The sequence below is a fragment of the Aethalodelphis obliquidens genome, unplaced genomic scaffold (genome assembly GCF_003676395.1).
Source record: "Aethalodelphis obliquidens isolate GAN/ISIS:26980383/991018 unplaced genomic scaffold, ASM367639v1 scaffold4, whole genome shotgun sequence".
Classification (NCBI taxonomy): domain Eukaryota; kingdom Metazoa; phylum Chordata; class Mammalia; order Artiodactyla; family Delphinidae; genus Aethalodelphis; species Aethalodelphis obliquidens.
Window position 1 is genome coordinate 39,033,490 of NW_020837948.1, and position 23,824 is coordinate 39,057,313.

General features: G+C 37.9%; 1 protein-coding gene across 1 annotated transcript; it reads left to right on the forward strand.

The window, feature by feature from the left end:
• The first annotated feature begins 1,416 nt into the window (after window positions 1-1,416).
• Window positions 1,417-21,976, forward strand: RIOK2 (RIO kinase 2). The gene is made up of 10 exons (XM_027100549.1): window positions 1,417-1,583; window positions 4,218-4,356; window positions 5,104-5,220; window positions 7,847-8,022; window positions 10,623-10,711; window positions 12,954-13,145; window positions 14,665-14,757; window positions 15,913-16,437; window positions 17,101-17,197; window positions 21,519-21,976. The coding sequence occupies exons 1-10, from the start codon at window positions 1,518-1,520 to the stop codon at window positions 21,681-21,683; spliced, it is 1,659 nt and encodes a 552-aa protein (XP_026956350.1). The 5' UTR covers window positions 1,417-1,517; the 3' UTR covers window positions 21,684-21,976.
• The last annotated feature ends 1,848 nt before the right edge of the window (window positions 21,977-23,824 follow it).

The following is a 23,824-nucleotide window of genomic DNA, read 5'->3' on the forward strand; positions in this document are numbered from 1 at the left end:
TTATTCTCTATTTCATTATATTAACTATCCTGGCTGAAAAGATAGGGCAGATTCAACTGCCTGCCTTAGAATTCCAGTGCATGTTTTATTGAAGGACTAGTTCTGTGTCTGGACAGAGCAACATACCCAGTGGGGCCTTTGAGAAGAGGAAAATCAGCACACGAGTCAGTGAAAAACCGGAGGCGGGGGAAGGATAGGAACTCTTTGTAAAGACTGATTTCCAAAGTTTATACTAAAGGTTTTGAGGCTAGACCCAGGGAGAGGCTGAACAGCAGTGGCCCACAAACCTCCGCGAGCAAATGCAGCACCCTCACCTCACGTGAGTAGCGAACCAAAATAACTGCCTTTTTTTTTTTTTTTTTTTTTTGTGGTACGCGGGCCTCTCACTGTTGCGGCCTCTCCCGTTGCGGAGCACAGGCTCTGGACGCGCAGGCTCAGCGGCCATGGCTCACGGGCCTAGCCACTCCGCGGCGTGTGGGATCCTCCCGGACCGGGGCACAAACCCATGTCCCCTACGTCGGCAGGCGGACTCCCAACCACTGCAACACCAGGTAAGCCCATGCCTTTTAAAGGTTTAAAATATAGCTCATGAAACGAGATATAAATGCAAACATTATCATACAAGTTTTGTTATACTTGTAAGAAAGTATAGTAGAGTACGCACCCTTTTTGTCGGGGTGCAAGCTGTTTACGGTCCCGCTCCGGCTACATTTTTGTTGCCGTAGGTTGGAGTCCCAGGGCGGGTGTCGGCAGTTCTCCTAAAGTCCTTAAATCGGGTCCTCAATTGACAACCCACGTAGGTAAGCTCGGAAACGTCAAAATGCGCACTTTTTCTGTAAAAGCGCGGGAGAGACGCCGGCTACAGCCCCGCCCCCACACGTCACTCCAAGCTCCACCCCCCAGCAGGCGCAGGCGCACTCCGGAGTCTCGGGGACCAACTTAAATCAAGTAGTGAGCAGATGCCAGAGTTCTCTTTAACCACGTCCGCCCCTGTCCTGAGCATGCGCAGTTAGACAGGGGCCTGCTAGTGTGGTTACTCTATTTCTAACCTCCTGGATTGTCCGGCGTCCGGCTCAGGTTCATTTTCTCTATCTCTTAGTGGAAGTCACTTCGCCTAAAGTAGGAGTTGCTGTTAAACGTGCTCCTCCCATTAAACTACCACTCTGCTCTTAGAGGCGGGTCGCATCCTTTAGGCAGCCGGTCCTGACAGATATGAAAAATAAATGGCGTATGATAGAGAGCACTTAGAGTCCGCCGACTAAGCCACATAACAAAATCACTTTACAAAAAAATACTCTGCTTTGTTCCGTACTATATGCTTCATAAGACTCAGAAGACGTTTTATTGCCCCCAAGTCAGTGAGAACGGTACCTCTTTTTAGTAACAAGGACCTGTAGTATAAGCTGCGCAGGCGCGAGCCGCCCGGCCGCTGTGAGGCGCGGGAGAAGCCGGAATGTCAGCTTTCTTATCGCTGTCTGGTTGTTGAAACAGGATTCTGGCCTGGGTCCGGGGCCGCCATGGGGAAGGTGAATGTGGCCAAGTTGCGTTACATGAGCCGGGATGATTTCAGGGTCCTGACCGCGGTAAGAAGTTCGCCATTTTTCCCTCTCCCCTGACCTTTTCTACCGCGCGTGCTCTTCCTCTTCCTCCAAGTTTGCTGGGAGCTGAGCGCGCTTTAGGCCCTGGAACGCGGCCGAGGTTGGAAATGGGGAAAAGACCGGACAGTCGGATTTTTCAAAAGCCTTTGTTCAGAAGCTTTTTATCTTCCCCCATGTAAAGCAAAGACCCCTCTTTTCCTTGCTATTTTGCTCCCCTTCTCCAGAGCCACATCGAATCTCTGTAGCCTGGGAAGCTTCTCTGATCCTGGGCTTCTGACCAGCTGAGAAGGGTTTAAGAATCCTGAAGAGTAATTGATAGCATTGAGTTCCCTACTCACAGATTGAGTCACATAGCATTCCTTCAGTTTCATTCAATCCACACATACTTATCGGATATGTAGTAACCGTTTTAGAGAATTCCACGGGTTACAGGACAGACAAGACGAAGGAGGCAAATCATCAAGTAAACGCATAAATAAGGGATAATATGAAGATAATAAGTTCTATGAAGATGGTAAAGCGAATAACGGAATAGAGACCCCTCATGGTGGAGGCAGGGAGCCTGAATACTGTTTTTAAATTGTTTAGTCAGAGAAGACTGCCCGAGTGCAAGAATCTTGTCTGTTTTTATAAAGTTCCTGGTATTTGGTAGGTACTGAATAAATATTTGCTAAGTAAAAGAAAGAATGCGGGGCGGGCATAACAGCTGAATGAGAAGGAGCCGGTCCAGTGAAGTCCTTGGAAAGAATTGAAGGGAGAGGAAGCTACAGTGGTGAGTGCAAAGGCCCCAAGGCAGGAACAATTTCTGAAGACTAGAAAGGCCAGTGTGGCTGGAGCATAGTGAGCAAGAGACTGAAGAGTTGGAGATGTAACTGGGAAAGGTAAGAGCCAGATCATGTGCTACAGATAGTCATGCAGGCTTGGTAAAGAATTTTGAATATATTCTAAGTATAGGGGAGCCACTGAATGTTGTTAAGCAAGGAAGTGACAAAAACGGATTTTATGGTCTTAGTCTTATAGCACAAAGATCAACACATAGATTAGGCATTTGCAGAATAAAACACATTTATTTAGGAGCTATTATTTTTTGCTTAAATAGGCATTTCTTAAGGAATAAACTATCAAATGCAAATTCAGTGTAAAATTTGGAAGATACTTCTTTCTCCTCCCATAGATTCTGAAATTCAGCCACACTTTCTCTAAATACCTACTGTCAAAAGATACCTTCCTTCTCTACTTCCTCAGCACATTAACTCACTCCTTAATGCCTCTGACAGAAATAGGGGAGTCAAGAGAATGTTAGAGGCTGGGAGAAACAGAACAAAGCATGGAAGATTAGTTAAGTTTAAAGTGTGAGGTTTTGGTTGGGACATCAAAACGATGCCAGATTTATCTTCCAAAACTTTATTTTTGCAATTCTTAAGTTCTTTTTGAAGCTCACCAAGGAATGGCCTAATTCATTAAATATTTCAGTCTCAGTTGAGTGTTACTAGTCTTGGTATCAGTGGCCACCTTTCCTTGACCATCTTCCCTTTATTTCTCTGACACCTCCTACATCAATAATCATACTTTGACTGGCTGCCCTTACCTTTCAGTGTGAATTCCCCCCCCAAGTTCTGTCCCTTATCCCTCCTTTTTCTTCCATTATCTCTTGCTTAATGATCACATCCACTTTATGTATGACTTTATCTCTTACCTCCATCAAGTAATTGACGATTTTTTCCCTGTAGTTATGACTTCATTCCCAAGTGCAGATCAGCCTTTCCAATTTTCCTTAAACATCTTCATCTGAAGTACCTTCCATGAAGGACCTTCCAACACCTCAGACTCAGTGTGCTCATATTGAATTAATCAACTTTGTCTACCCCTTCACTCCTTTCCCAAACTCCATTAAAATAATAATAATTATTACTATCTTAAAGCCTCTTCTTTCTTTTCACTTCACCTTTGACTCTTCATTCACTTTACCCTCCCACATCCAGTGCCAATCCCTCCCATACTAATTTCTTTAATTCTTTCCCTCCATTACCACCACCTCTTCCCTGTCCTGGCTTCTGTTTTCTCTGGCCCAGACTGTTGTCTTAGTTCTCCAATACAGCACCTCCAGTTTTTGCCTTCTCTAAACCACTTTGCATATTCCTGCTAGATTAACGTCCTTAAAACAACCCTTAAATCTCCCTTGCCTAAGCATCTTCATGAGTTTCCTACTTAGTATAAAATCTAAAACTTTTGGTCTACATTTCAGGTCCTTTCATATCTTCTCATTAAATACCTTCTTAATAAATACCTGGAATATCTGTAGTTATTAAACACAAATATTTGGATGTCAATACGTATTTTGGTACATACCATATGTTAGTAACTATGTTAAGCACTAACAATTCATACTCTTGAAGTGCATATAGTATAGTAGAGAGAGAGAGAGAATATGAATATCAAGGATTAAATACCAAATTGTGATTTAAAATATGTCTAGAGAAGGTAATAATTATGTCTCACAATTGGTTGGGAAACTGCATGGTCAGGAAAGTTTGACGGAGAAGTTAAGTTTTTCACAAGGTTTTGGTAGACAACAGCTCTATGTTGATTATGATTGCATTTTGATTTCTTCAATTGCAGGTTGAAATGGGCATGAAGAACCATGAAATTGTTCCCTGCAGTTTGGTTGCTTCTATAGCCAGCCTTAAACATGGTGGTTGTAATAAAGTTTTAAGAGAACTAGTAAAACATAAACTTATAGCTTGGGAGCGAACCAAAAGTAAGTATTTGAGGCACCGTTTGTGATTTTCCCTGTAACTGGCTTCCGCCAGAGCAGGTATTCCAAAAAGCAGGTGGAAGCTGCCAGACTAGGAAAGCACTAGACATAGAACTGACACAGTACACTTCTACCATGTTCTACTGGTCAGAGCAATCACAGGGCCCACCCAGATCCAGGAGGCTAGAGAAATAGCCTTCATTTCGTCATAGGGGATTAGCAAGTTCCAATTGCAGAAGAACAAGTGGGATTAAGATATTGTTGCTGTCTTTGGCAAGTACAGTCTGCCAAAGGACTCTAGAGCATTACCTCTCAAACCATAGTGGTGAGGGATGAGTTTCTCTTTTCCACCTATTATGGATCTGTACCTTTATAAAACAATAAAAATAATTACTAGAAAAATAAAAAACTGACAAAATACAGGCACAAATTCCTTCTTATTAGAATTGAAGACATAAAATAACTTAGTCAAATTGATACAAAAATTTTTGAACCACTTAGTTTCTATAACTTGTCACAGACTAGTAACAAACATTTATAGACTGGTATCAGTCTGTAGGTTACACTTTGAGTAACACTGCTCTAGAGAAGAAATAAAAATTACAGCAAGAAATGCTAAAACTCATAAGCCTGGGTAGCTAGTGTTTTTCCAGCTAAGACTTCCCTTGTTTAAATTTTTCTCTTGACCTGATGTGACTTGATGGTACAGTGTAACTAAAATATGGTCTTTCTCATTTGATTTTTTTCTAGCTGTCCAGGGCTATCGGTTGACAAATGCAGGCTATGATTACCTAGCTTTGAAAACACTTTCTTCTAGACAGGTGGTTGAGTCTGTTGGAAACCAGATCGGTGTTGGCAAAGAATCTGGTAAGTGCTGATAGTACTATTGAGTGCATTTTATTTGCTTTAGTTTATGTTTCCCCTTGAGAAAGGATTCGTCTTTTCTATTTTTCTAACTAAACAGTAAATTGAAAAGTTGCTTGAAAACAATACAGATTTTGAAATTACCCTTAGTTTAGTAAACTACTGTTTTTTCATAAGTCTATCACTGAAAGTTCAGTTATACCAAGAATCGGTTTTCCTCTAATAACTGAAATCTTTGGCAAATATTTTATTTGTTCTTATTTTAATATCTGAACATTTGTAATAATTTTTTAAAGTATCACAAGGGGGCTTCCCTGGTGGTGCAGTGGTTGGGAATCCGCCTGCAAATGCAGGGGACATGGGTTTGAGCCCTGGTCCAGGAAATTCCCACATGCCGCAGAGCATCTAAGCCCGTGTGCCACAACTACTGAGCGTGTGCTCTAGAGACCACAAGCCACAGCTACTGAGCCCGCGTGCACAACTACTGAAGCCTGAGCACCTAGAGTCTGTGCTCCACAAGAGAAGCCACCCAAGTGAGAAGCACGTGCACTGTAACGAAGAGTAGTCCCTGCTCACCGCAACTAGAGAAAGCCCGCGCGCAGCAACGAAGACCCAATGCAGCCAAAAATAATAAATATTTTTTTTAAAAAGTATCACAAGGAAGTTATAAAAACCACACTTTCCATCACAGCAGTATGATCAACAGGGCAAAGTTAGATATGTGTAGAACCACAGAAAAAAATTCTAAAAGAGCATTAAACAAATACCTATGTAGTGGTTTTTTATGTGTGGTAAAAATAAAGAACAGAGAAAGATTTTCTTTATGCCATGCTCTCTTATACACTACTTTTTGTCCTACAAAGTTTTTTTTTTGTTTTTTTTTTTTGCGGTACTCGGGCCTCTCACTGTCGTGGCCTCTCCCGTTGCAGAGCACAGGCTCCGGACGCGCAGGCTCAGCGGCCATGGCTCACAGGCCCAGCCGCTCCGCGGCATGTGGGATCCTCCCAGACCAGGGAAGCCCTAATTTTAATTTTTTTGCTCTCTCAGTTTAAAGTATGTAACTATACAGCATAAACTTTGTAGGACAGGGCTTCCCTGGTGGCGCGGTGGTTGGGAGTCTGCCTGCCGGTGCAGGGGACACGGGTTCGTGCCCCGGTCTGGGAGGATCCCACATGCCGCGGAGCGGCTGAGCCTGTGAGCCATGGCCGCTGAGCCTGCGCGTCCGGAGCCTGTGCTCTGCAACGGGAGAGGCCACGACAGTGAGAGGCCCGAGTACCGCAAAAAAAAAAAAAATTAAAATTAGAAGTAAAAGAACTATTAGGAAACCTATTCCAACGGAGTTGTTTTGGTACTTCATATGGTTTGTATGTCTACTATGTTAATATCCAGAGTATGGTATATATTTAATAAGTAATATTAGAGGTACTAAATACGGGAGTGTGTGTGTGTAAAAATGTATAAAATGATGTAATGAAACACCTCTTTTTCCTCTTAATTTTTTTATGTCCAATTTTTTTCAATTAAAAAAATGGCTTTCTTTTAATTTTTAAGAACTTCATTACTTGCAAAACAGAGTACGAGTACGGTAAAAAGTGAATCTTAACTCCTAACCCAGGTCTCCATCTCCTGTTACTACTTCCCAAAGCTATCACTATTTATTAATATTGTACATATCCTAGAAATATTCTATGTAAATACAAGTATATAATGTACTGAGAATGTATGTATATACATTCACATATCTTTTTAATCATAGGTGAAAGCAAACAGTACTTACAATTCTACACCTTGATTTTTTTCCACTTGGTGCATCCCTGACATCATTTCATATTAGCAGAGGTGTCTTTCTTGTAGTTGCCAAGTATTACAGTCTTAGAAATTAAATTATTAGAGCTAAAGTTATGCACATTCAAAATTTTGATATTACCAAATTTCCTTCCAAATTGTGTCAATTTATAATCTCACGAACATGAGAGGCTGTTTCTCTCATGAGTAATTAGGACATGTTCTAAATGTTAGTATTAAAATAGCAACTTGTTTGATAGTTAAAATATTTATGGGAAGATCTCCATTCTGATTATTATAGGATTATATTTGGATACTCAGTATTTATTCATTGAAGCAATTTAAGAATTGAACTTCACATCGTTGAAAAGAAAGAATTTTTTTTCTTTTTGGCCCTGCTGCGTGGCAATGCAGGATTAGTTCCCCGACCAGGGATCTAACCCACGTCCCCTGCAGTGGAAGCGCAGAGTCTTAACCACTGGACCACCAGACAAGTCCTATGTTGAAAAGGAAGATATTATTAATCACTGCTCATACATGTAGGACACTAAGGAACAATTAGATGTATTCCCACTAAATGGAATTGAGCATTGAGCATCTTTGGAAGCAGTAACCTTTGACACCTTTGCATCCCTGTTTTCTTTTGTAGTAGATATTAATACATGTCATCATTTTGTATTGTAATTAAAATTACAATAAAAAGAATTTTGCTGAATGGTAACTATTTCTAGTTATTAGGAAAGATAAAATTTGGAACAAATAAAACCAAAGTTAGAAAATTGGAATTGTTTAAATTTACTGGAATAAAAATATAATAATGATCCTTTTAAAATTTTGACTCTAGATATTTACATTGTTGCAAATGAAGAAGGGCAGCAATTTGCATTAAAGCTTCACAGACTGGGAAGAACCTCCTTTCGAAATCTGAAAAACAAGCGTGATTATCATAAACACAGGCATAACATGTCTTGGCTTTATTTATCTCGTCTCTCTGCCATGAAAGAATTTGCTTATATGAAGGTATTTTTAATTTTATATTTTTTACCAAACAATATGTGTAGTTAAAAGGTTGTAGTGACATGCATCAGTCTGTTGCCTCCGCATCTCCCTACTCCCAGTCCCAATCCTTAACAGTCACTTTTTAACTCTTTAGACTATTTCTGGTATTTGTTTTTCTCGTGGTTTCCTTCTATGCAAAGGTATTTTTAGCTGTTATAAATGCATAAAGGCAACTTGTATTCTACAATATTAACAAGATAGAGTAGCCTCAAATAAATAGTGATGTAATTACCTCACAAATGTGTATGTGTGAATGTAAATCTATACCTGTCTATGCATATGTCTGTCTCTAATTGAAAACACCAGATAATTACCTTCTGTAGAAATCTTAGTCTCTCAGGTAAGTTGACTGGTATTTTTTTTTCCCTCAATGGAAGAAATGTCAGTTTATGAATTTGTATGTATATTAGAAATGGTAAAAATCTTTAGTTTTCAACCTTTTACCTTCCAAATTAAGTTCAACATAGATTTACTAAATATCTTTAATAATAACCAAATTAATTGTCTTCACTAATAATTTAAATTAGAAAATAACTGCATTCTTATTATTCTCTCCAGTAGGATTTATTTGTTATAACTTATCTTTTTAAAATTTTGAATTATTAAAAATCACTCCAGTGTATGACCTGTTGTTTCTTGGGAATTTCAGTTTGATGTTCTTTGAGTAGGTTATTTTAATTCATGTGCTTAAATTTTTAGTAGTCCTGAGGGAAGAATCCTCTAGTCAGTATAAGTAAGTGATATCAATACCATACATGTTGTGTTTTTTGTGTTATATCAATGGTTTGTATCCTGTGATAGTAAGTAGGCAGTTTTAATAGGAATTGTTACACATTTCCCCCAAACTATATTAAGTGTCTTCTTGGAGTTTTTATATGAAGGCACAGGAATAGAGCCTGGTTGTGGATAAATATGCTTCTTAAATTTATTCTCTCTTTTCCTAAGCGAAAATAAGATAAGATTGAGCTATAACTTAAGGGTTAAGCTATGGTACAAGGGCTAGACCACTATGACAATAGTTAAGAGTTGTTACATACTGTTGAGCTGCCAAAGCATGTTCAAAACCATTTGGATTTAAAAATAACAAATATATGGCCAAGCAGACAATCTTTGGGGAGAGGGAAATAGTTCCTGTCCAAAGAAGGTAGGAAGTAGAGTAGACAGCTCTTAAAATTAACCCTGTTAATAAGCATATATTGAGTGTCAGCTGTGTGCCTACCTCTATATTAAGTATTTTGTTGGGGGAGGTGAACAGCGGATACCAAAGAAATAACGAGTGCAGTGTGTGTCTTAAAGTTGGAAAGATAACATGAACACACCTAAAACAGAACAGTTTAAATGTCAAATTATACGTTGAGTTTAGAGAATCTTCTGTAGAGTAGAATGATCGATGAAGGAGGTTTCATAAGTGAGTGGGAGTTGAGTAGAGTAATGGAGTTGCATATGATTTGTCTGTAAGGAAAAGACAATAAGACAGTGTACTTTGCAAAGGTACCAGAATGGCAAAGACATGAATATTCGTGTGAGCCCTGTGTGTATGGGGACAGTCACTAAGGTGACTGTCTTGATCACACTCCAGAATGTTTATTGGACAGAGTATTGAGAGAACTAGGACTGGATAAGTGGATTAAAGAGTTCTGAAAACTAGGAAAAGTTATTCAGACTGAAGTCAATATTTACAGCCATTGTAGTTTTTTTAAAATGGAGCATTGATGCAAGCATCTTAGTTGGTATTGGTACACTGAAGAAAGGTTTGGTGTGGTAGCAAGAACTAGAACCACTGTTGGCGTGATTCAGGTATCAATGACAAAGGGCCTGTCACATAATAGATTTATATTGTATATTGTGGTCTGAAGAAAAAGGTCAGTGCTGTATAAACTGAAATGCCTAATATATTGGAATATTTCATTTCCTGATATGCCAGAAGACAGAATATTTCCTAAATCATAATTTATTTCCATTTGAATTTTTTAAGCACACTCCCAGTAAATGACAGAAACTTACAAAATAGAAGATATACATATGGTAAGAGACGAAACTTCTTGAAGGCAGAGACATTTTCACACTCATTTTTGTAACCCTAGCACAGTGTATAATATTTAGTAAATGTTCAGTAAATGCATGTTTGGTAAAAAAGTGAATTACAGGGGCTTCCCTGGTGGCGCAGTGGTTGAGAGTCAGCCTGCTGATGCAGGGGACACGGGTTCGTGCCCCGGTCCGGGAAGATCCCACATGCCATGGAGCGGCTGGACCCGTGCGCCATGGCCGCTGAGCCTGCGCGTCCGGAGCCTGTGCTCCGCAACAGGAGAGGCCACAACAGTGAGAGGCCCGCATGCCGCAAAAAAAAAAAGTGAATTACAAAAACTGGTTTACAGTGTTGTTTTTATGTACAGCTCATTCTGTGCAGTGAATAAACCATGCATAAATAATCATGTGTTAACTGTACTTTTGTAAAGGCTTACATGTTTTTTTTCTGGTTGTGGACAGGTACACTTAATTTTATTGTTCCCTAAAAATTAATGACCTTTTCATTACTTTTTACCTGTTTTGCTATATTTTAGGCATTGTATGAAAGGAAATTTCCAGTTCCAAAGCCAGTTGATTATAATCGCCATGCAGTGGTCATGGAACTCATAAAAGGCTATCCTCTGTAAGTATAATTCTTGGAACCTTCAGTCCTAATAAATAATTATAAGGTTCAATTTTAAAAAATAATTTTTTTTTGTAAATGGAATATTGCTTCTGGGACGTTAGAAATTAACATAAAGTAGTAGACTTAAAGGCAAATTGAAAATTCAGTTTCATTCTGACAATATGGATTTTACCACAATTTTTTTTTTTTTTTTTTTTTTTTCCCCTTCGATATGCGGGCCTCTCATTGTTGTGGCCTCTCCCATTGCGGAGCACAGGCTCTGGACGCGCAGGCCCAGCGGCCATGGCTCACGGGCCCAGCCGCTCCGCGGCATGCGGGATCCTCCCGGACCGGGGCACGAACCGGTATCCCCTGCATCGGCAGGTGGACTCTCAACCACTGCGCCACCCGGGAAGCCCGACAATATGGATTTTATACTCTCTGACTCAGTCAGTAAATAAAGAGTCTAGTATGTGCCAAGCGCTGTTCTAGGCTCCCCAGTAAACAAAACAAAGTCCCTGCCCTCATAGAGCTTACTTTCTGATGGAAGGAAACTTGCAGGAAATAGCTAAACAAGGAAATATTTGGTACATCAGATGGTGGTAAATGCCATGCATAAAAATAAAGTGGGGTAAGGGGGACAGGAAGTGTTGAGGTGGGTGGGTGTAGGAGGCTGCTATTTTACATGGAGTGACCAGGAAAAGTCTCCTTGATAAGGGGATTTTTGAGCAGAATCTTGAAAGGAGAGAGGAAATCATGCAGATATCTAGGAACATTTCGGGCAGAGGCAAGAGCAAATGCGTAAATTCTGGAATGGGAGTATGCCTGCATGTTCAGGAAACAGAAGGCCACTGTGGCTGGAGCTGAGTGAGTAAGGGGAGAAATTGTAAATGATGAGATCACAGAGGCAGCAGACGATTTGTAAGCCATTGCAAGGATGTTCTATTTATTTATTTTGGTGGGGAGGATATATTTGACATATAACATTCAGTAACTTTAAGGTTGATTTGATACGTTTATATTTCCTAATGTGATTGCCATTGTAGCAATAGTATAAGGACTATTTTGATTGAGACAGGAAGCCACTGGAGGATTTTTTTTTTTTTTTTTTTTTTTTTTGGTGGCAGTGAAAACTCCAGGTCCTAACCACTGGACTGCCAAGGAACTCCCTGCCATTGGAGGATTTTGAATTAAGAAGAGACATGATCTGACTAATGTTTTAATGGTATCACTCTGACTTCTGTATTGAAAATAGACTGAAAGGAGACTAGGACAGGATTAGGAAGAAAAGTTAGGAAATTATTGTAATAATGCAAGCAAGAGATGATAGTAGTTTAGATCAGAGTGGTAGATGTGAAGGTGATGAAAAGTGGTCAGATTTTGGATATGTTTTACAGTCAGGGCCTACATGATTTGTTTGGGATTGTATTGATATAAAGGAAGGGGCAGGTAAGGATAACACCAAGATCTGGGGCCTGAATAATTGGAGGGATAAAGTTGCCATTTACAGAAATGGGAAGGACTGCAGAAAGACAGTTTGAAGTTAGAGGGTGGGGCAGAATCAGAGGTTCAGTTTGGGACATGGTAAGTTAGAGATGCCCAGAAGCTCAGAGAAGTCTAGATTGAAGTCTGTGTATGAGCCTGTATGAGATCACCAAGAATGGTTAAGATAATAGGTCTTAAGATTAACCTTTGAGGAGCTCCAAAATTTATACGTCAGGGAAAAGCTGAAGAACTAGCTAAAAAAACTAGGAAGGAATGATCAGTGCAGAAAGAGGACAGCCTGAAGAGTTAGTGTACCAAGGGTCAAGTGAAAGGAGCTGCTTCAAGGAGGGGGAAGAGGTTAACTGACAGACCAGATAATGATGAAGGTGGAGAATTGACCATTGGATATAGCAACATGTAAGTCATTGGTAGTTTTGACGAGAGCTATTTCATTGGAACAAGGTTGAATGAAAGCTTGCTTGAAATGGGCTCATTAGAGTGCTCATTGAATTGGAGAAAGCACAAGTAGAGGAGTTTGGCTGTTAAGATGAAAGAAAGAATGTGGTGTACTGGGAAGAAGATACAGAATTGAATGGGTTGTGTCTTTTTTTTTTTTTTAAAGCTGTTATATCTGTATGCTGATAGGATTGAAGAGAAAACTGCTAGGGAGGCATGATGAAATGGAAATAATATCTAAATGTAAATACACACATGCTTGCTTCCATTAAAATCATAAATGAGGACAAATAACCATTTTCACACTTAACACTTTCAGATGTCAGATACACCATGTTGAAGATCCTGCATCAGTATATGATGAAGCTATGGAACTAATTGTTAAACTTGCAAATCATGGGCTGATTCATGGAGATTTCAATGAATTCAATCTCATTTTGGATAAAGATGACCACATCACCATGATCGATTTTCCACAGATGGTTTCAACTTCTCATACCAATGCTGAATGGTATATTCTGGATGTAACTGTGTTTATGTGTGATGCAGTCATCTTTTATTTATTAATAATTTTTCAGCTTTGTCATACTGTCATTGGGGTTAATAACTGGTTTGAAGTGACTGATGTTAAGAGTCTAAAAATTGGGATGTCAAAATGCTCTGATTTTCCCCCTAAGAATTTTTCTTACTCCTCGGTATTTTAAAACTGAAAAAAAATGCACTTTGATACAGTTTTTAAAACCTATATATTAAAATAGTGCTGTATATTAGAAATCTGAAGAAACTGCCTACTTTTATAAATCATCAAAAGAATTTGAATTACTCTTGTAACCTGACAGACTTGCAAAAGTCAAACTTTCTCAGCCATGGAACTCTTTATTCAAACAAACGTTTAGGTGGAAGCCCAATTTTTAAAACAAAAGCCTGCTCAGAAGAAGTAGGGACGTGGAAGGAGGAACCCTAGAACCACATCCTCTCTGCCTTTCCCCTTTTCTCTCTGCTTCATGGTTGCCTCCAAGAGGGCTTCACCAGGCATAATTTAATAATTTTTTATGGCCTTGATGAAAGTTACGGTTTTGTACTGAACTCAGTTACCAGACTGGTAATATCTCTCATGTTGTTTTTAGCTTTTATTTTGATAAGAGAAAGGAATTCACGTAAAACCTCATCCCTGACACAGGGCAGAATCACTTCATATACTGTGATAATCTTATTTCTCATTTACTTGACCATTTAAACAGCCAAATTGTGAAATATGACAGGATATTTTCCTTTATGTGTTTGTATTCTATGATGCAATTGAGTGTAATCAAATTAAGATTGAGTATTTTTTTTCTCCTGTTCTCTGAATTCCATGTCATCCTGTCTCTTAATTCTCCCTTTCTGGAAATCTTCTAGAGAATTCAATCTGTTCTGGCTGCTTTATGGTAGCCTAAAAAGCAACCTGATATTCAGAGGTCCTTCTACTCTCAGTCCAGATTAACATGTCTCCAGATAACTATTTATAAGCCACAGCATTAGTTATATCCTATAGATGTTTACTGCATATTAGCTAATGGGTAATAAAGATAATATAAACATAACATTAGTCCCCAAACTTTTTCTTATGAGTCACTAGTTTATTTTTGTCTTCACCTTTCCCAGTTGACTAGAGGTTCTAGTGAACATAGCTGAAGCTGATGGGAACTATAATCAGACAGACTGGAAACTAGAGAGGGAAAGTAGAAATCTGCCCCCAAACTGCAGGCCCTTATCTTTTTTTCTGGGATTCATATATATGTCTCACAGTATGGGAAAACCTTGAGTTTTCTAACCATAAGAACTGTATGCCATTGACAGCTTATAGTCCTTGTTCCTGGGCTTTTAGTTTTTCAAACACCAGCAGCTGATTTGTTTCTTTTTTCTTTTGAGTAACATCGTTTTCTCTTTCATGTAACAACAAGAATGTCATAACAAGGATGTTGTCTTTGGCTAATAAGGAAAAAGATGAACAACAAAGGCTATATAAAAAATGATTCTTGCTTTTGCAGGTATTTTGACAGAGATGTTAAATGCATCAGAGATTTCTTCATGAAACGTTTCAGCTATGAAAGTGAGCTTTTCCCAACCTTTAGTGATATCAGGTTTGTATACTATGTTGCATAAAATGATAGAATTCTGAATACCAGATTTATTTAGTTCTAAAAGTTAACACTTTCATCTAAAAAATTTTCATTATTATTGTTGTTCAGTATCATTGCTATATAATATACAAATGAAACTTAAAAACTATGCCTATCTGTGGTCCATTAACCTTACTGAATTTGGAGGAGGAACCTACTTAGTTTCTTATAAATTCAAGAACGCTTATTCAATATAGGATGCTATGTGAATAACCCATTTTTAAGGAATCAAGCCAAGTGTTTATCAGAAATTGTGTTTTTCCTTTATTCACTATAGGAGCTATATTTAATTGATTCATGGCACATAATTATATGTAAATTCTCACAGCCAAATGTTCTCATTTTGTATATGTAGTTAAGATATTGTTTTCTGATTTGGGATGATTAACATAACTTAAAATCTTTAGCCTCCTCTGAAAGTTAATTTATTAAGTCAGTATCAACTGAAGTTTCTGTAACTTTTCTACTAATATCTGTTGCTCTTCACAGTCATTTTATTCCTTTTTTTTTAAGATTCATTATTTAATTTATTTTTGGCTGCATCGGCTCTTAGTTACAGCACACAGGATCTTTGCTGAGGCATAAGGGATCTTTCCTTGTGGCGTGCAGGCTTCTCTCTAGTTGTGCCGTGCGGGTTTTCTCTTCTCTAGTTGTGGTGCTCAGTCTCCAGGGCATGTGGGCTCTGTAGTTGAGGCGCACGGGTTCCAGAGCATGTGGACTCTATAGTTTGCCACACACAGGCTCTCTGGTTGAGGCATGAGAGCTCAGTAGTTGTGGCGTGCGGGCTAAGTTGCCCTGCGGCATGTGGGATCTTACTTCCCTGACCAGGGACTGAACCCACATCCCCTGCATTGTAAGGCAGATTCTTTACCACTGGACCACCAGGGAAGTCCCTCACAGTCATTTTATTCTTAGATGACAACCAGCTATGTCCTTTACATTTGTGTAGTTAAGTGATTTAAGTATTACCTTTTAGGCAGAGAAAAACCTTTAAAATATATAAACTGTTAAACTCATTTGAGAGTCGTAATTTATCAGAACACTAAATACTTAATTCATGTCAGGTGGATTTTTTTTCTCGCTCTCTAAATGCATAACATTCTTTTCTTTTCCTAGGAGGGAGGACTCTCTTGATGTAGAGGTTTCTGCCAGCGGCTACACAAAGGAAATGCAGGCAGATGATGAACTACTTCATCCAGTAGGTCCAGATGATAAAAGTATTGAAACAGAGGAGGGATCTGAATTCTCATTTTCTGATGAAGAGATATCAGAAAAAGCAAAGGACTGTAGATCAGATATTGAAAGTGGACAGAACTCTACAGGTGAATCAGTTGACTGCTGTTACAGATCATCTGGAGACCTTGAACAAATAAAGGAAGACAGTTTGTCAGAGGACAGTGCTGAGGCACATAGTTTTGAAATGACTGAATTCAATCAGCCTTTAGAAGAAATAAAAGGGCAGGTTGTTACAAACAGTTCTGTAACTGAGTTTTCTGAGGAGAATAGCAGAACTAAACATGACACCAGGCAAGATGATAAGACAGGTCAAGGTGGAATCCTCATGGGCTCTGAGGAGTATGAAGATGAGTGCCCTCATATGATTGCCTTGTCATCAGTAAACAAAGAATTAAGGCCTTTCAGGTATAGACTTCTGTTGGTTGGTTTTTTACTTTAATCTGGAGACCTAGACTTTGATTCTGGTAAATGAATGTTTTTTTCAAATGACATGACAGCTATATTCTGCATCATCATGTGCAAAATGAAAGCAAATAACTCTTTTATAGTTAAAATTCAAATAACCCTCTACAATTGACTTATGCTAGACAGCCTATTTATTCAGTTTTAAGCAGTTCTGCTTTCAAATTCAAACTGATTACTTTCAAATAGTTAATAAGATATCTTGATAAGTTGATGAGGTTTTAGATGGGTGAATTATTTGTATTTTTTAATAATTATTCATCTAATGTATGTTTGGTTAATGTATAGTCCAATAAACATGTAGTAAGTGTGCTCTCTTAAAATATCTACTTACAGTGAATTTTCCCTCATGCTTTGAACCTTCTGTACTTATTTGTTAATGTACAATTAAAATTACTGTTATGTTATTTTTCTTTTAAGATTTTTTTTTTTGGACAAATATTAGTGAATCAGCCTCAGCTTAGATTAGCAAAAGATCTAAAATTTAACTTTTAGATTTAGGGTAGTTTGATGAAATATGGCTTTATGTATTTCAAAGTAGTAATATGATATAAATTAAGCATAATTAACTATTAAAAATTAACTAAATTTTGATTTTAATTTTAGAGATGAAGAAAATATGGAAGATACTAATCAACATAGAACAAGAACTCTGAGTGTTACTTCTGTGGGCAGTGTGTTAAGCTGTTCAACAATTCCTCCGGTAACTATTCATTCAACATTTCCCAGGTGTTTATTAGCACTACTGTGGACAGATTATTAAGCTTAGGCGCTCTGAGGATTAGATGATGTACAGGACCACCTTGGCCATTTGGACTTCACATGTTGATAGTATAAAATTGATAACAAGTGCAAATTTAGTAAATAGAGAGGGTTCACTTCACTTTTAGCTGGAACGATCAGAGCTTTCAGGGAAAACACAGCATGTAAGTTGGCTTGAATTTGAAAGATGAAAATCATAGAAATTTAAATCCAAGGGGGACTTTGTAGATTCTCATGTGATCTTGTCCCTGCATTTTAACAATTAGGAAATTGAGGCCCAGACAAGTTACATGACTTTGCTCAAGATTACTCAGCTAGTGACAGCACTGCACCTCAAATGTGAAAATGCACGAGCTTCGCTAGCTAGCTTGTTCTTAAATTTTGAAAGAGGAAAATAGGTAATTGTAAAACTTTCAGTGTCTCAAGCTTTTGTTGGACATTTAGCAACAAATGTCCAAAAGAATTTCATAAAGGACATTTTCTGGACAGGATAATGAACGTATAGTCCAGCTCCTACCGATATGCCTGCCGGCCATTTCTCCTGGCTACCCGGAAGGAAGAATCAGTTTGTTTCCTTTGTAGATTTTAAGCAGAGATAAAATTACATAATTGGTGTGGTAGGTTTTTTTCCTTCTGGTTGAAGGTACTAAGTTGAATACCATTGAAACTAGTTTTTAGTGATAACTTTACTTAAAATGAGCAAAAGAAGAAAGTCAGTTTAGAAGGTAGAAAGGAGGAAATCAAATTATTATTTAGAAAGTGAATTCACAGGGAAAGAACTTTGTTTTTTCCTGAACTTCTCATTTTTTAAGTTCAGATATATTGTTAACAAGTTAAAATGTACACCCTGTGGAGGGTAATATGGGACATTTACAAAATTAAATCAGTTATCAAAAAATAAGCTAAAAATAACAGTACTCTGTTTTATTAATATAGTGCACTTTTAGTAGTACTGGTATCTTTACTCAATAATAGAAACATTTGGAACTTGTGAGACCAAAATAAAAGAATAAAATTCTGTAAATGCACTGATTTTATATACTCTTCTGATGGCCTCATAATTTACCTGATTTTCTGAACATAAAATTTAAGTCTGTGAAATCTTTGAAACATCTTTTAATTATGATGGAAGATAATATCTCCCTTTAAGTATTATCACCTGTCTTGGTTAACAATTTCTCTCACTTTATGATTGCCTGTCCATTCTTGGCTTTGATATTTTTCTGTACTTATTGAGATATATTCACCCTCCTTTCTTTGATTTTATCAGATTCAAAACATAAGTGCATTTATATCTAATTGTTGGATTGGCCAAAAAGTTCATTAGGGTTTTCCTGTAAGATGTTACAGAAAAACCCGAATGAACTTTTTGGCCAACCCAATACAGTGTTGTAAAATTGGCAATTGCATATAAAGAAAAGTTAGATTACTCCTGCTACTTTCTTAAATTCTAAGTTATGCTCTTTTCTGTATATAAAGATGATGACACTAACATTGTCTTTAGGTCTTGTCTTTATGCCATTTAACTTACAGCTAACAGAAGGAACTTATATTTCAAATGGGGTCAAGCCTATAATAAACTGGATTATAAAATACAGATTTGCCTTTAGTCTAAGGGGGGAAAAGATCTCTCTAGCCAGCTTAATCGAAAAGGTTTCCGTCTAATCATTGGAAACAAATTGACTGTGTTAACTTCTAATTCTTTTGGGAATTTGGTCATACTATTTTCCTTGAGGTCGTATTCCATTTTTTTTAAAGGGTCAGGAGAAAACAAACTTTTATTACCTTCGTTAATTTGATGATTGTTGTTTTCGTGTCTGCAAAACTAAAAGATTTGCTCTGTGTTCTTTGAAATTGTAAAATCTGTTTTCCTCTTTAAAATACTTTTATAGTTCCCTATTTATTGGGAAAGTTGCCATTTATGAATGCTGTTCTTTCTCATATGTAACAGAATTAAATTCCAGCTAAACATTAAGGTATATTGATTTTAAAAAAATACATACATGGCCACCATCAATAGCAACAAACAACAAAACAATAACAAAGTACATGATTTTCATTCATTTTTTTCATGTACTCCTTGAAATAATACAGAAGTACAGTTGACCCTTGAACAACACTGGTTTGAATATGTGGGGTTTTTTAATAGTAAATGCTACAGTACTATATGATCTGTGGTTGGTTGAATCCGCAGGTGCAGAGGAACCTCTGATACAGATGGCTGACTCTAAGTTATACTCAGATTTTTGACTGCACGGTGGGTCAATGCCCCTAACACCCTCATTGTTCAAGGATCAACTGTATTTTATTTCGCATTTCATCATTTTTTTAAAAAAATATACTAGTGTGGATTTTTCTCCCACTTTTTAACATGAAAATTATTAACCTTGTAGGATTTGTAAATTGTTCTGAATTAGGAGGTATATGCATAGTGATTCATTACCTCCTTATTTTCTTTAGCTGCTTGATATGATTATCTTATGGTCTCATTGAAGTAAAGAACGAAGGGGAAGTTCAAGCAGAATATTTAGAAAATAAATTGATTTTTTTTTTCTTGGAACTATCCCAGAGGCCTCTGTCTGAACTCCTCTAGTTTAAATGTGGTGCATGTTCTACTGTTGTCTCAGTCTCCTGTTGGGTACCTTCTTTCCTAGTTTTATCTCTTTTCCTTACTGAGTTTACTTCTTTATGTGGCAGAACGGATTTTAGTAGTTTTTTGAGTGAGTTTGGGTTGGGGAGAGGACTTTTTATTACTAAAAATGTCTTTTTATCGTGTTCTCACACCTGATTGAGAATTTAAGTATTAGAGTTGTGGTTTGGAAATAATTGACCTTCAGAATTCTGAAGGTATTGCTTTGTTCTCTTGGTGATAGTTAAGACGATGCTGATCTGATTCAGGTTTCTGGTCTCCTGCTGGGGTGAGGAGGCTGTGATAGTTGCCTGGCTTCCTAGGGTAGAGAAAAGTCCTAGAGGCCAGTCACTCATGTGTTAAACTTTCAGCCAATCTTAATGCTTTCAGTAATGAAATTTCTGGGATAGCAACCAGGTGCTTCTAAGACTCTGGCCTTCCTGGAACTGCATCTCCTAGGATATCAGCCTCTGCAGGAACTTGCATTTTTATTCTTCTGTTTCGCTTTATCTTCTTTTACTTTTCCTCCCACTGAGAATCATTAGACTAAAATAAAGAGGGATAACTTGTTAAAGCCTGTCTGCCTAACTATGTAAAATATCTGAAGTCTGCATTTAACTTATCTGATCCAGAGTTTTATATTTCACATATACAGTCCAAGAAACAGTGCGTTAGGCAGACTGGTTTTTCTAGCTCCTTTTTACCTCTCAAATCCATTAATCTTTAATTTTTTAACTTGACAGATTTTTAATAAATGCTTCTTTGTACCTAGCATGGGGTGGAGCATATTAAGAAGAGACCCTTGCTTCAACCCTTTCAGCGTTCACTCTTTTTTTAGGAGAGGTTGGATGATGCAAGATTATACACAATTAAACAGGCTGCTTCAGAGGAAAAAAAAATTATGTGAACAGAATATTCAGATTTTATTCTTCATCTTGTAAGTCATTTGACATTGGCAGCCTGTGTCTTAAGTGATAAGAAATAATTTGAATTTATGATCATTCACCGTGTGAAAACATACTGTTTCTCCCAGAAACTGTATGAGGACTTTTCCATGAGTAACTGCTGCCATCAGGTCATCTCTACACCTGAAGTTATGAAGGCACTCTTGTGTATATTTGACCAGTAGTAAATGCTTTCAAACATAATTTTCCACTACAAAACCATGCCTCCTTTTACCTAGAAAGCAAAGGAATAAGCAGGTTGTTTTGGTTTTGTTTGTTTGTTTTTGTTTTCTTTCCATCTTGTTGGGTTTGGGTTTGGGGGTTATGGTTGGTTGGTTTTTCCCAGTTTTCCTGATAGACACTAGGTGGCACTATGATGATTTGTTATTTAAAGAAATGTGACTATTCACTACTATGTGCTACTTTTTGCTGTAATCTGTGTTTCTGTTAGGAATTTAATTCCTCCTATTTTATAACAGTTTGGTGTTTTCTCTTATTGCTGTTTAATATAGTACTGTCAGTGTTTGGAATTTTTTAAAACTCATGCTTTTAACAGAAATTTGAAAAATATTAGCAGTGTGAATCTTTGTTTTATTGAATGTTTACTCCTTATCAAAATGTTCCATTAAAAAAAAAAAGAAAAAAAAATGTTCCATTATCAGTGATACTAATTCATGAAATCTTTCCAGGAATTGGTGAAACAGAAGGTGAAGCGTCAGTTGACAAAACAGCAAAAATCAGCTGTGAGACGACGATTACAGAAAGGAGAAGCAAATATATTTACAAAGCAACGGAGAGAAAACATGCAAAATATTAAATCAAGTTTGGAAGCAGCTAGCTTTTGGGGAGAGTAATATATTTAAGAAGTTGAATATTTTTCAAAAAGTTACTATGATCCCTTTTTAAGCCACCTTTAGTATTTTTTGGACCAAGGCAGATACATATATATAAATAGATAAGTAAACCCTCTTTCATCAATAAATTTGACTCATTCGGTACATGTCTTCTAAAGAATAACTATAGTAATTCTGCTAAAGCAACCCAGTTTTCCAAGTAATTTTTTGTTAGGAATATTTGAGTTTTTTGTTTTTTGTTTTCAGTACGCGGGCCTCTCACTGTTGTGGCCTCTCCCGTTGTGGAGCACAGGCTCCGGATGCGCAGGCCCAGCGGCCATGGCTCACCGGCCCAGCCGCTCCGCGGCATGTGGGATCTTCCCGGACCGGGGAATGAACCTGTGTTCCCTGCATCGGCAGGCGGACTCAACCACTGCGCCACCAGGGAAGCCCTTGAGTATTTTTTAAAATCGAAATATCACTGTTTTTGCCTGGTTTTGTTCTCTACCACAAACAGGTAGATTGCTTGGTTTCATATTCCAGCTTTTCCACTTACTAGTGGAAACAACCTTAGGCAAGTGTTATTTCTCTCTCCCTCTTTCTCCTTCTCTGCCTCAGTTTTCTTAGTGTTAAAATTGGATTTATAACTACTTTGTAGCCTTGTTGTGAGGATTATATGAGACAGTGCACAGAAAGCACCTAGAACAATGTCTAGCACTTTAAAGTGTAGCTATTGGAATGGTAATTACAATGATGTTTATCTTTCAGAAAATCTGCTAACGACTTGGTTGCATTTTATTTAGCCACAGGAAGAATTCACTGCCATATATTTTTTTAGTCTCTTGTGTTAAGGGTAAACCAGCTATGTCTCCTTTTATTTTCTGCTACTTAAATTGGTAATGTGGTCATGGGAACAGAAATTTGAGATAGTCACACCATGATTTTTACAGTTTCCAGTTTTTATGCAGCCTGAACAGAAGTAGAAGACTTAAGGGTGGGGGGAAGTAGAAGGGATGAGAAGTGAACAGTTCTTTCTGATATTCTTAACTGGGTGGGTCAAGAACATATTTCATGTCAAAGATAACAAATATAGTTGACCCTTGAACAACGTGGGTTTGAACTGCGAGGGTCCACTATACACAGATTTTTTTTCAATAAATACATACTACAGTACTGCGTGATCTGAGGTTGGCGGAATCTGTGGATGTGCGAGGGCTGATTGTAAAGTTATACGTGGATTTTCAACTGGATTGGGGGTCATCGTCCCTAATTAGGCCCCACATTCAGCTATACTCCCTTCACTGGGTGCAGGAAAAAAGAAAATACATAAGGCATGGTTTCTCCCTCAAAGACTTTATAATCCAGTGAGATGTGAAAGTGGGTTCTTAGGTACATGTACCTGATGATAATCCAGTCTCTTCAGCAACAGCATGGCCCGTAAGAGGGATGTCCCTTGCAGTGGAAAATGGCCACTAGATGGCAGTGTCACCCCACAGTCACCAGCCAGGATGTCTTTGAATTACTTGAATCTGTAGTTAGCATTGGCCAGGAGATACAACAGCAGATTCTTTTCCAAGATTGACAAAGACAGCAGATTCCCTTTAACCTTTGCAAAATTAATTCTACTGTTCCTTCACAAGACCTATCTAATAAAATCACTAATAATACAGATGCAAGAAAATATCACATCTAATTCCCTTGAAAATTATACTAATTTTGAAAGTATTTACATAGCTTTGAATTTTAGGTATATCTTTAAATTCAGGTATTCTTTTTTTTTTTTTTTTTTTTTTTTCTGCTGTACGTGGGCCTCTCACTGTTGTGGCCTCTCCTGTTGCGGAGCACAGGCTCAGCGGCCATGGCTCACGGGCCCAGCCGCTCCGCGGAATGTGGGATCCTCCTGGACCAGGACATGAACCTGTGTCCCCTGCATTGGCAGGTGGACTCTCAACCACTGTGCCACCAGGGAAGCCCTATTCATTTTTTATAATCTATCTACTTTAAAGCATTTTGATAACATAATGTTGAAGACAGCATAATAGAACCACAGAATATTTATTTTGGAATACATTTTCTTATATTAAAAGTTTCAAAACCAATTTGGGAAACTATATGACTTCACCCTACTCAGCTTTATTCAGTTGACTCAGTCCACCTTTTGG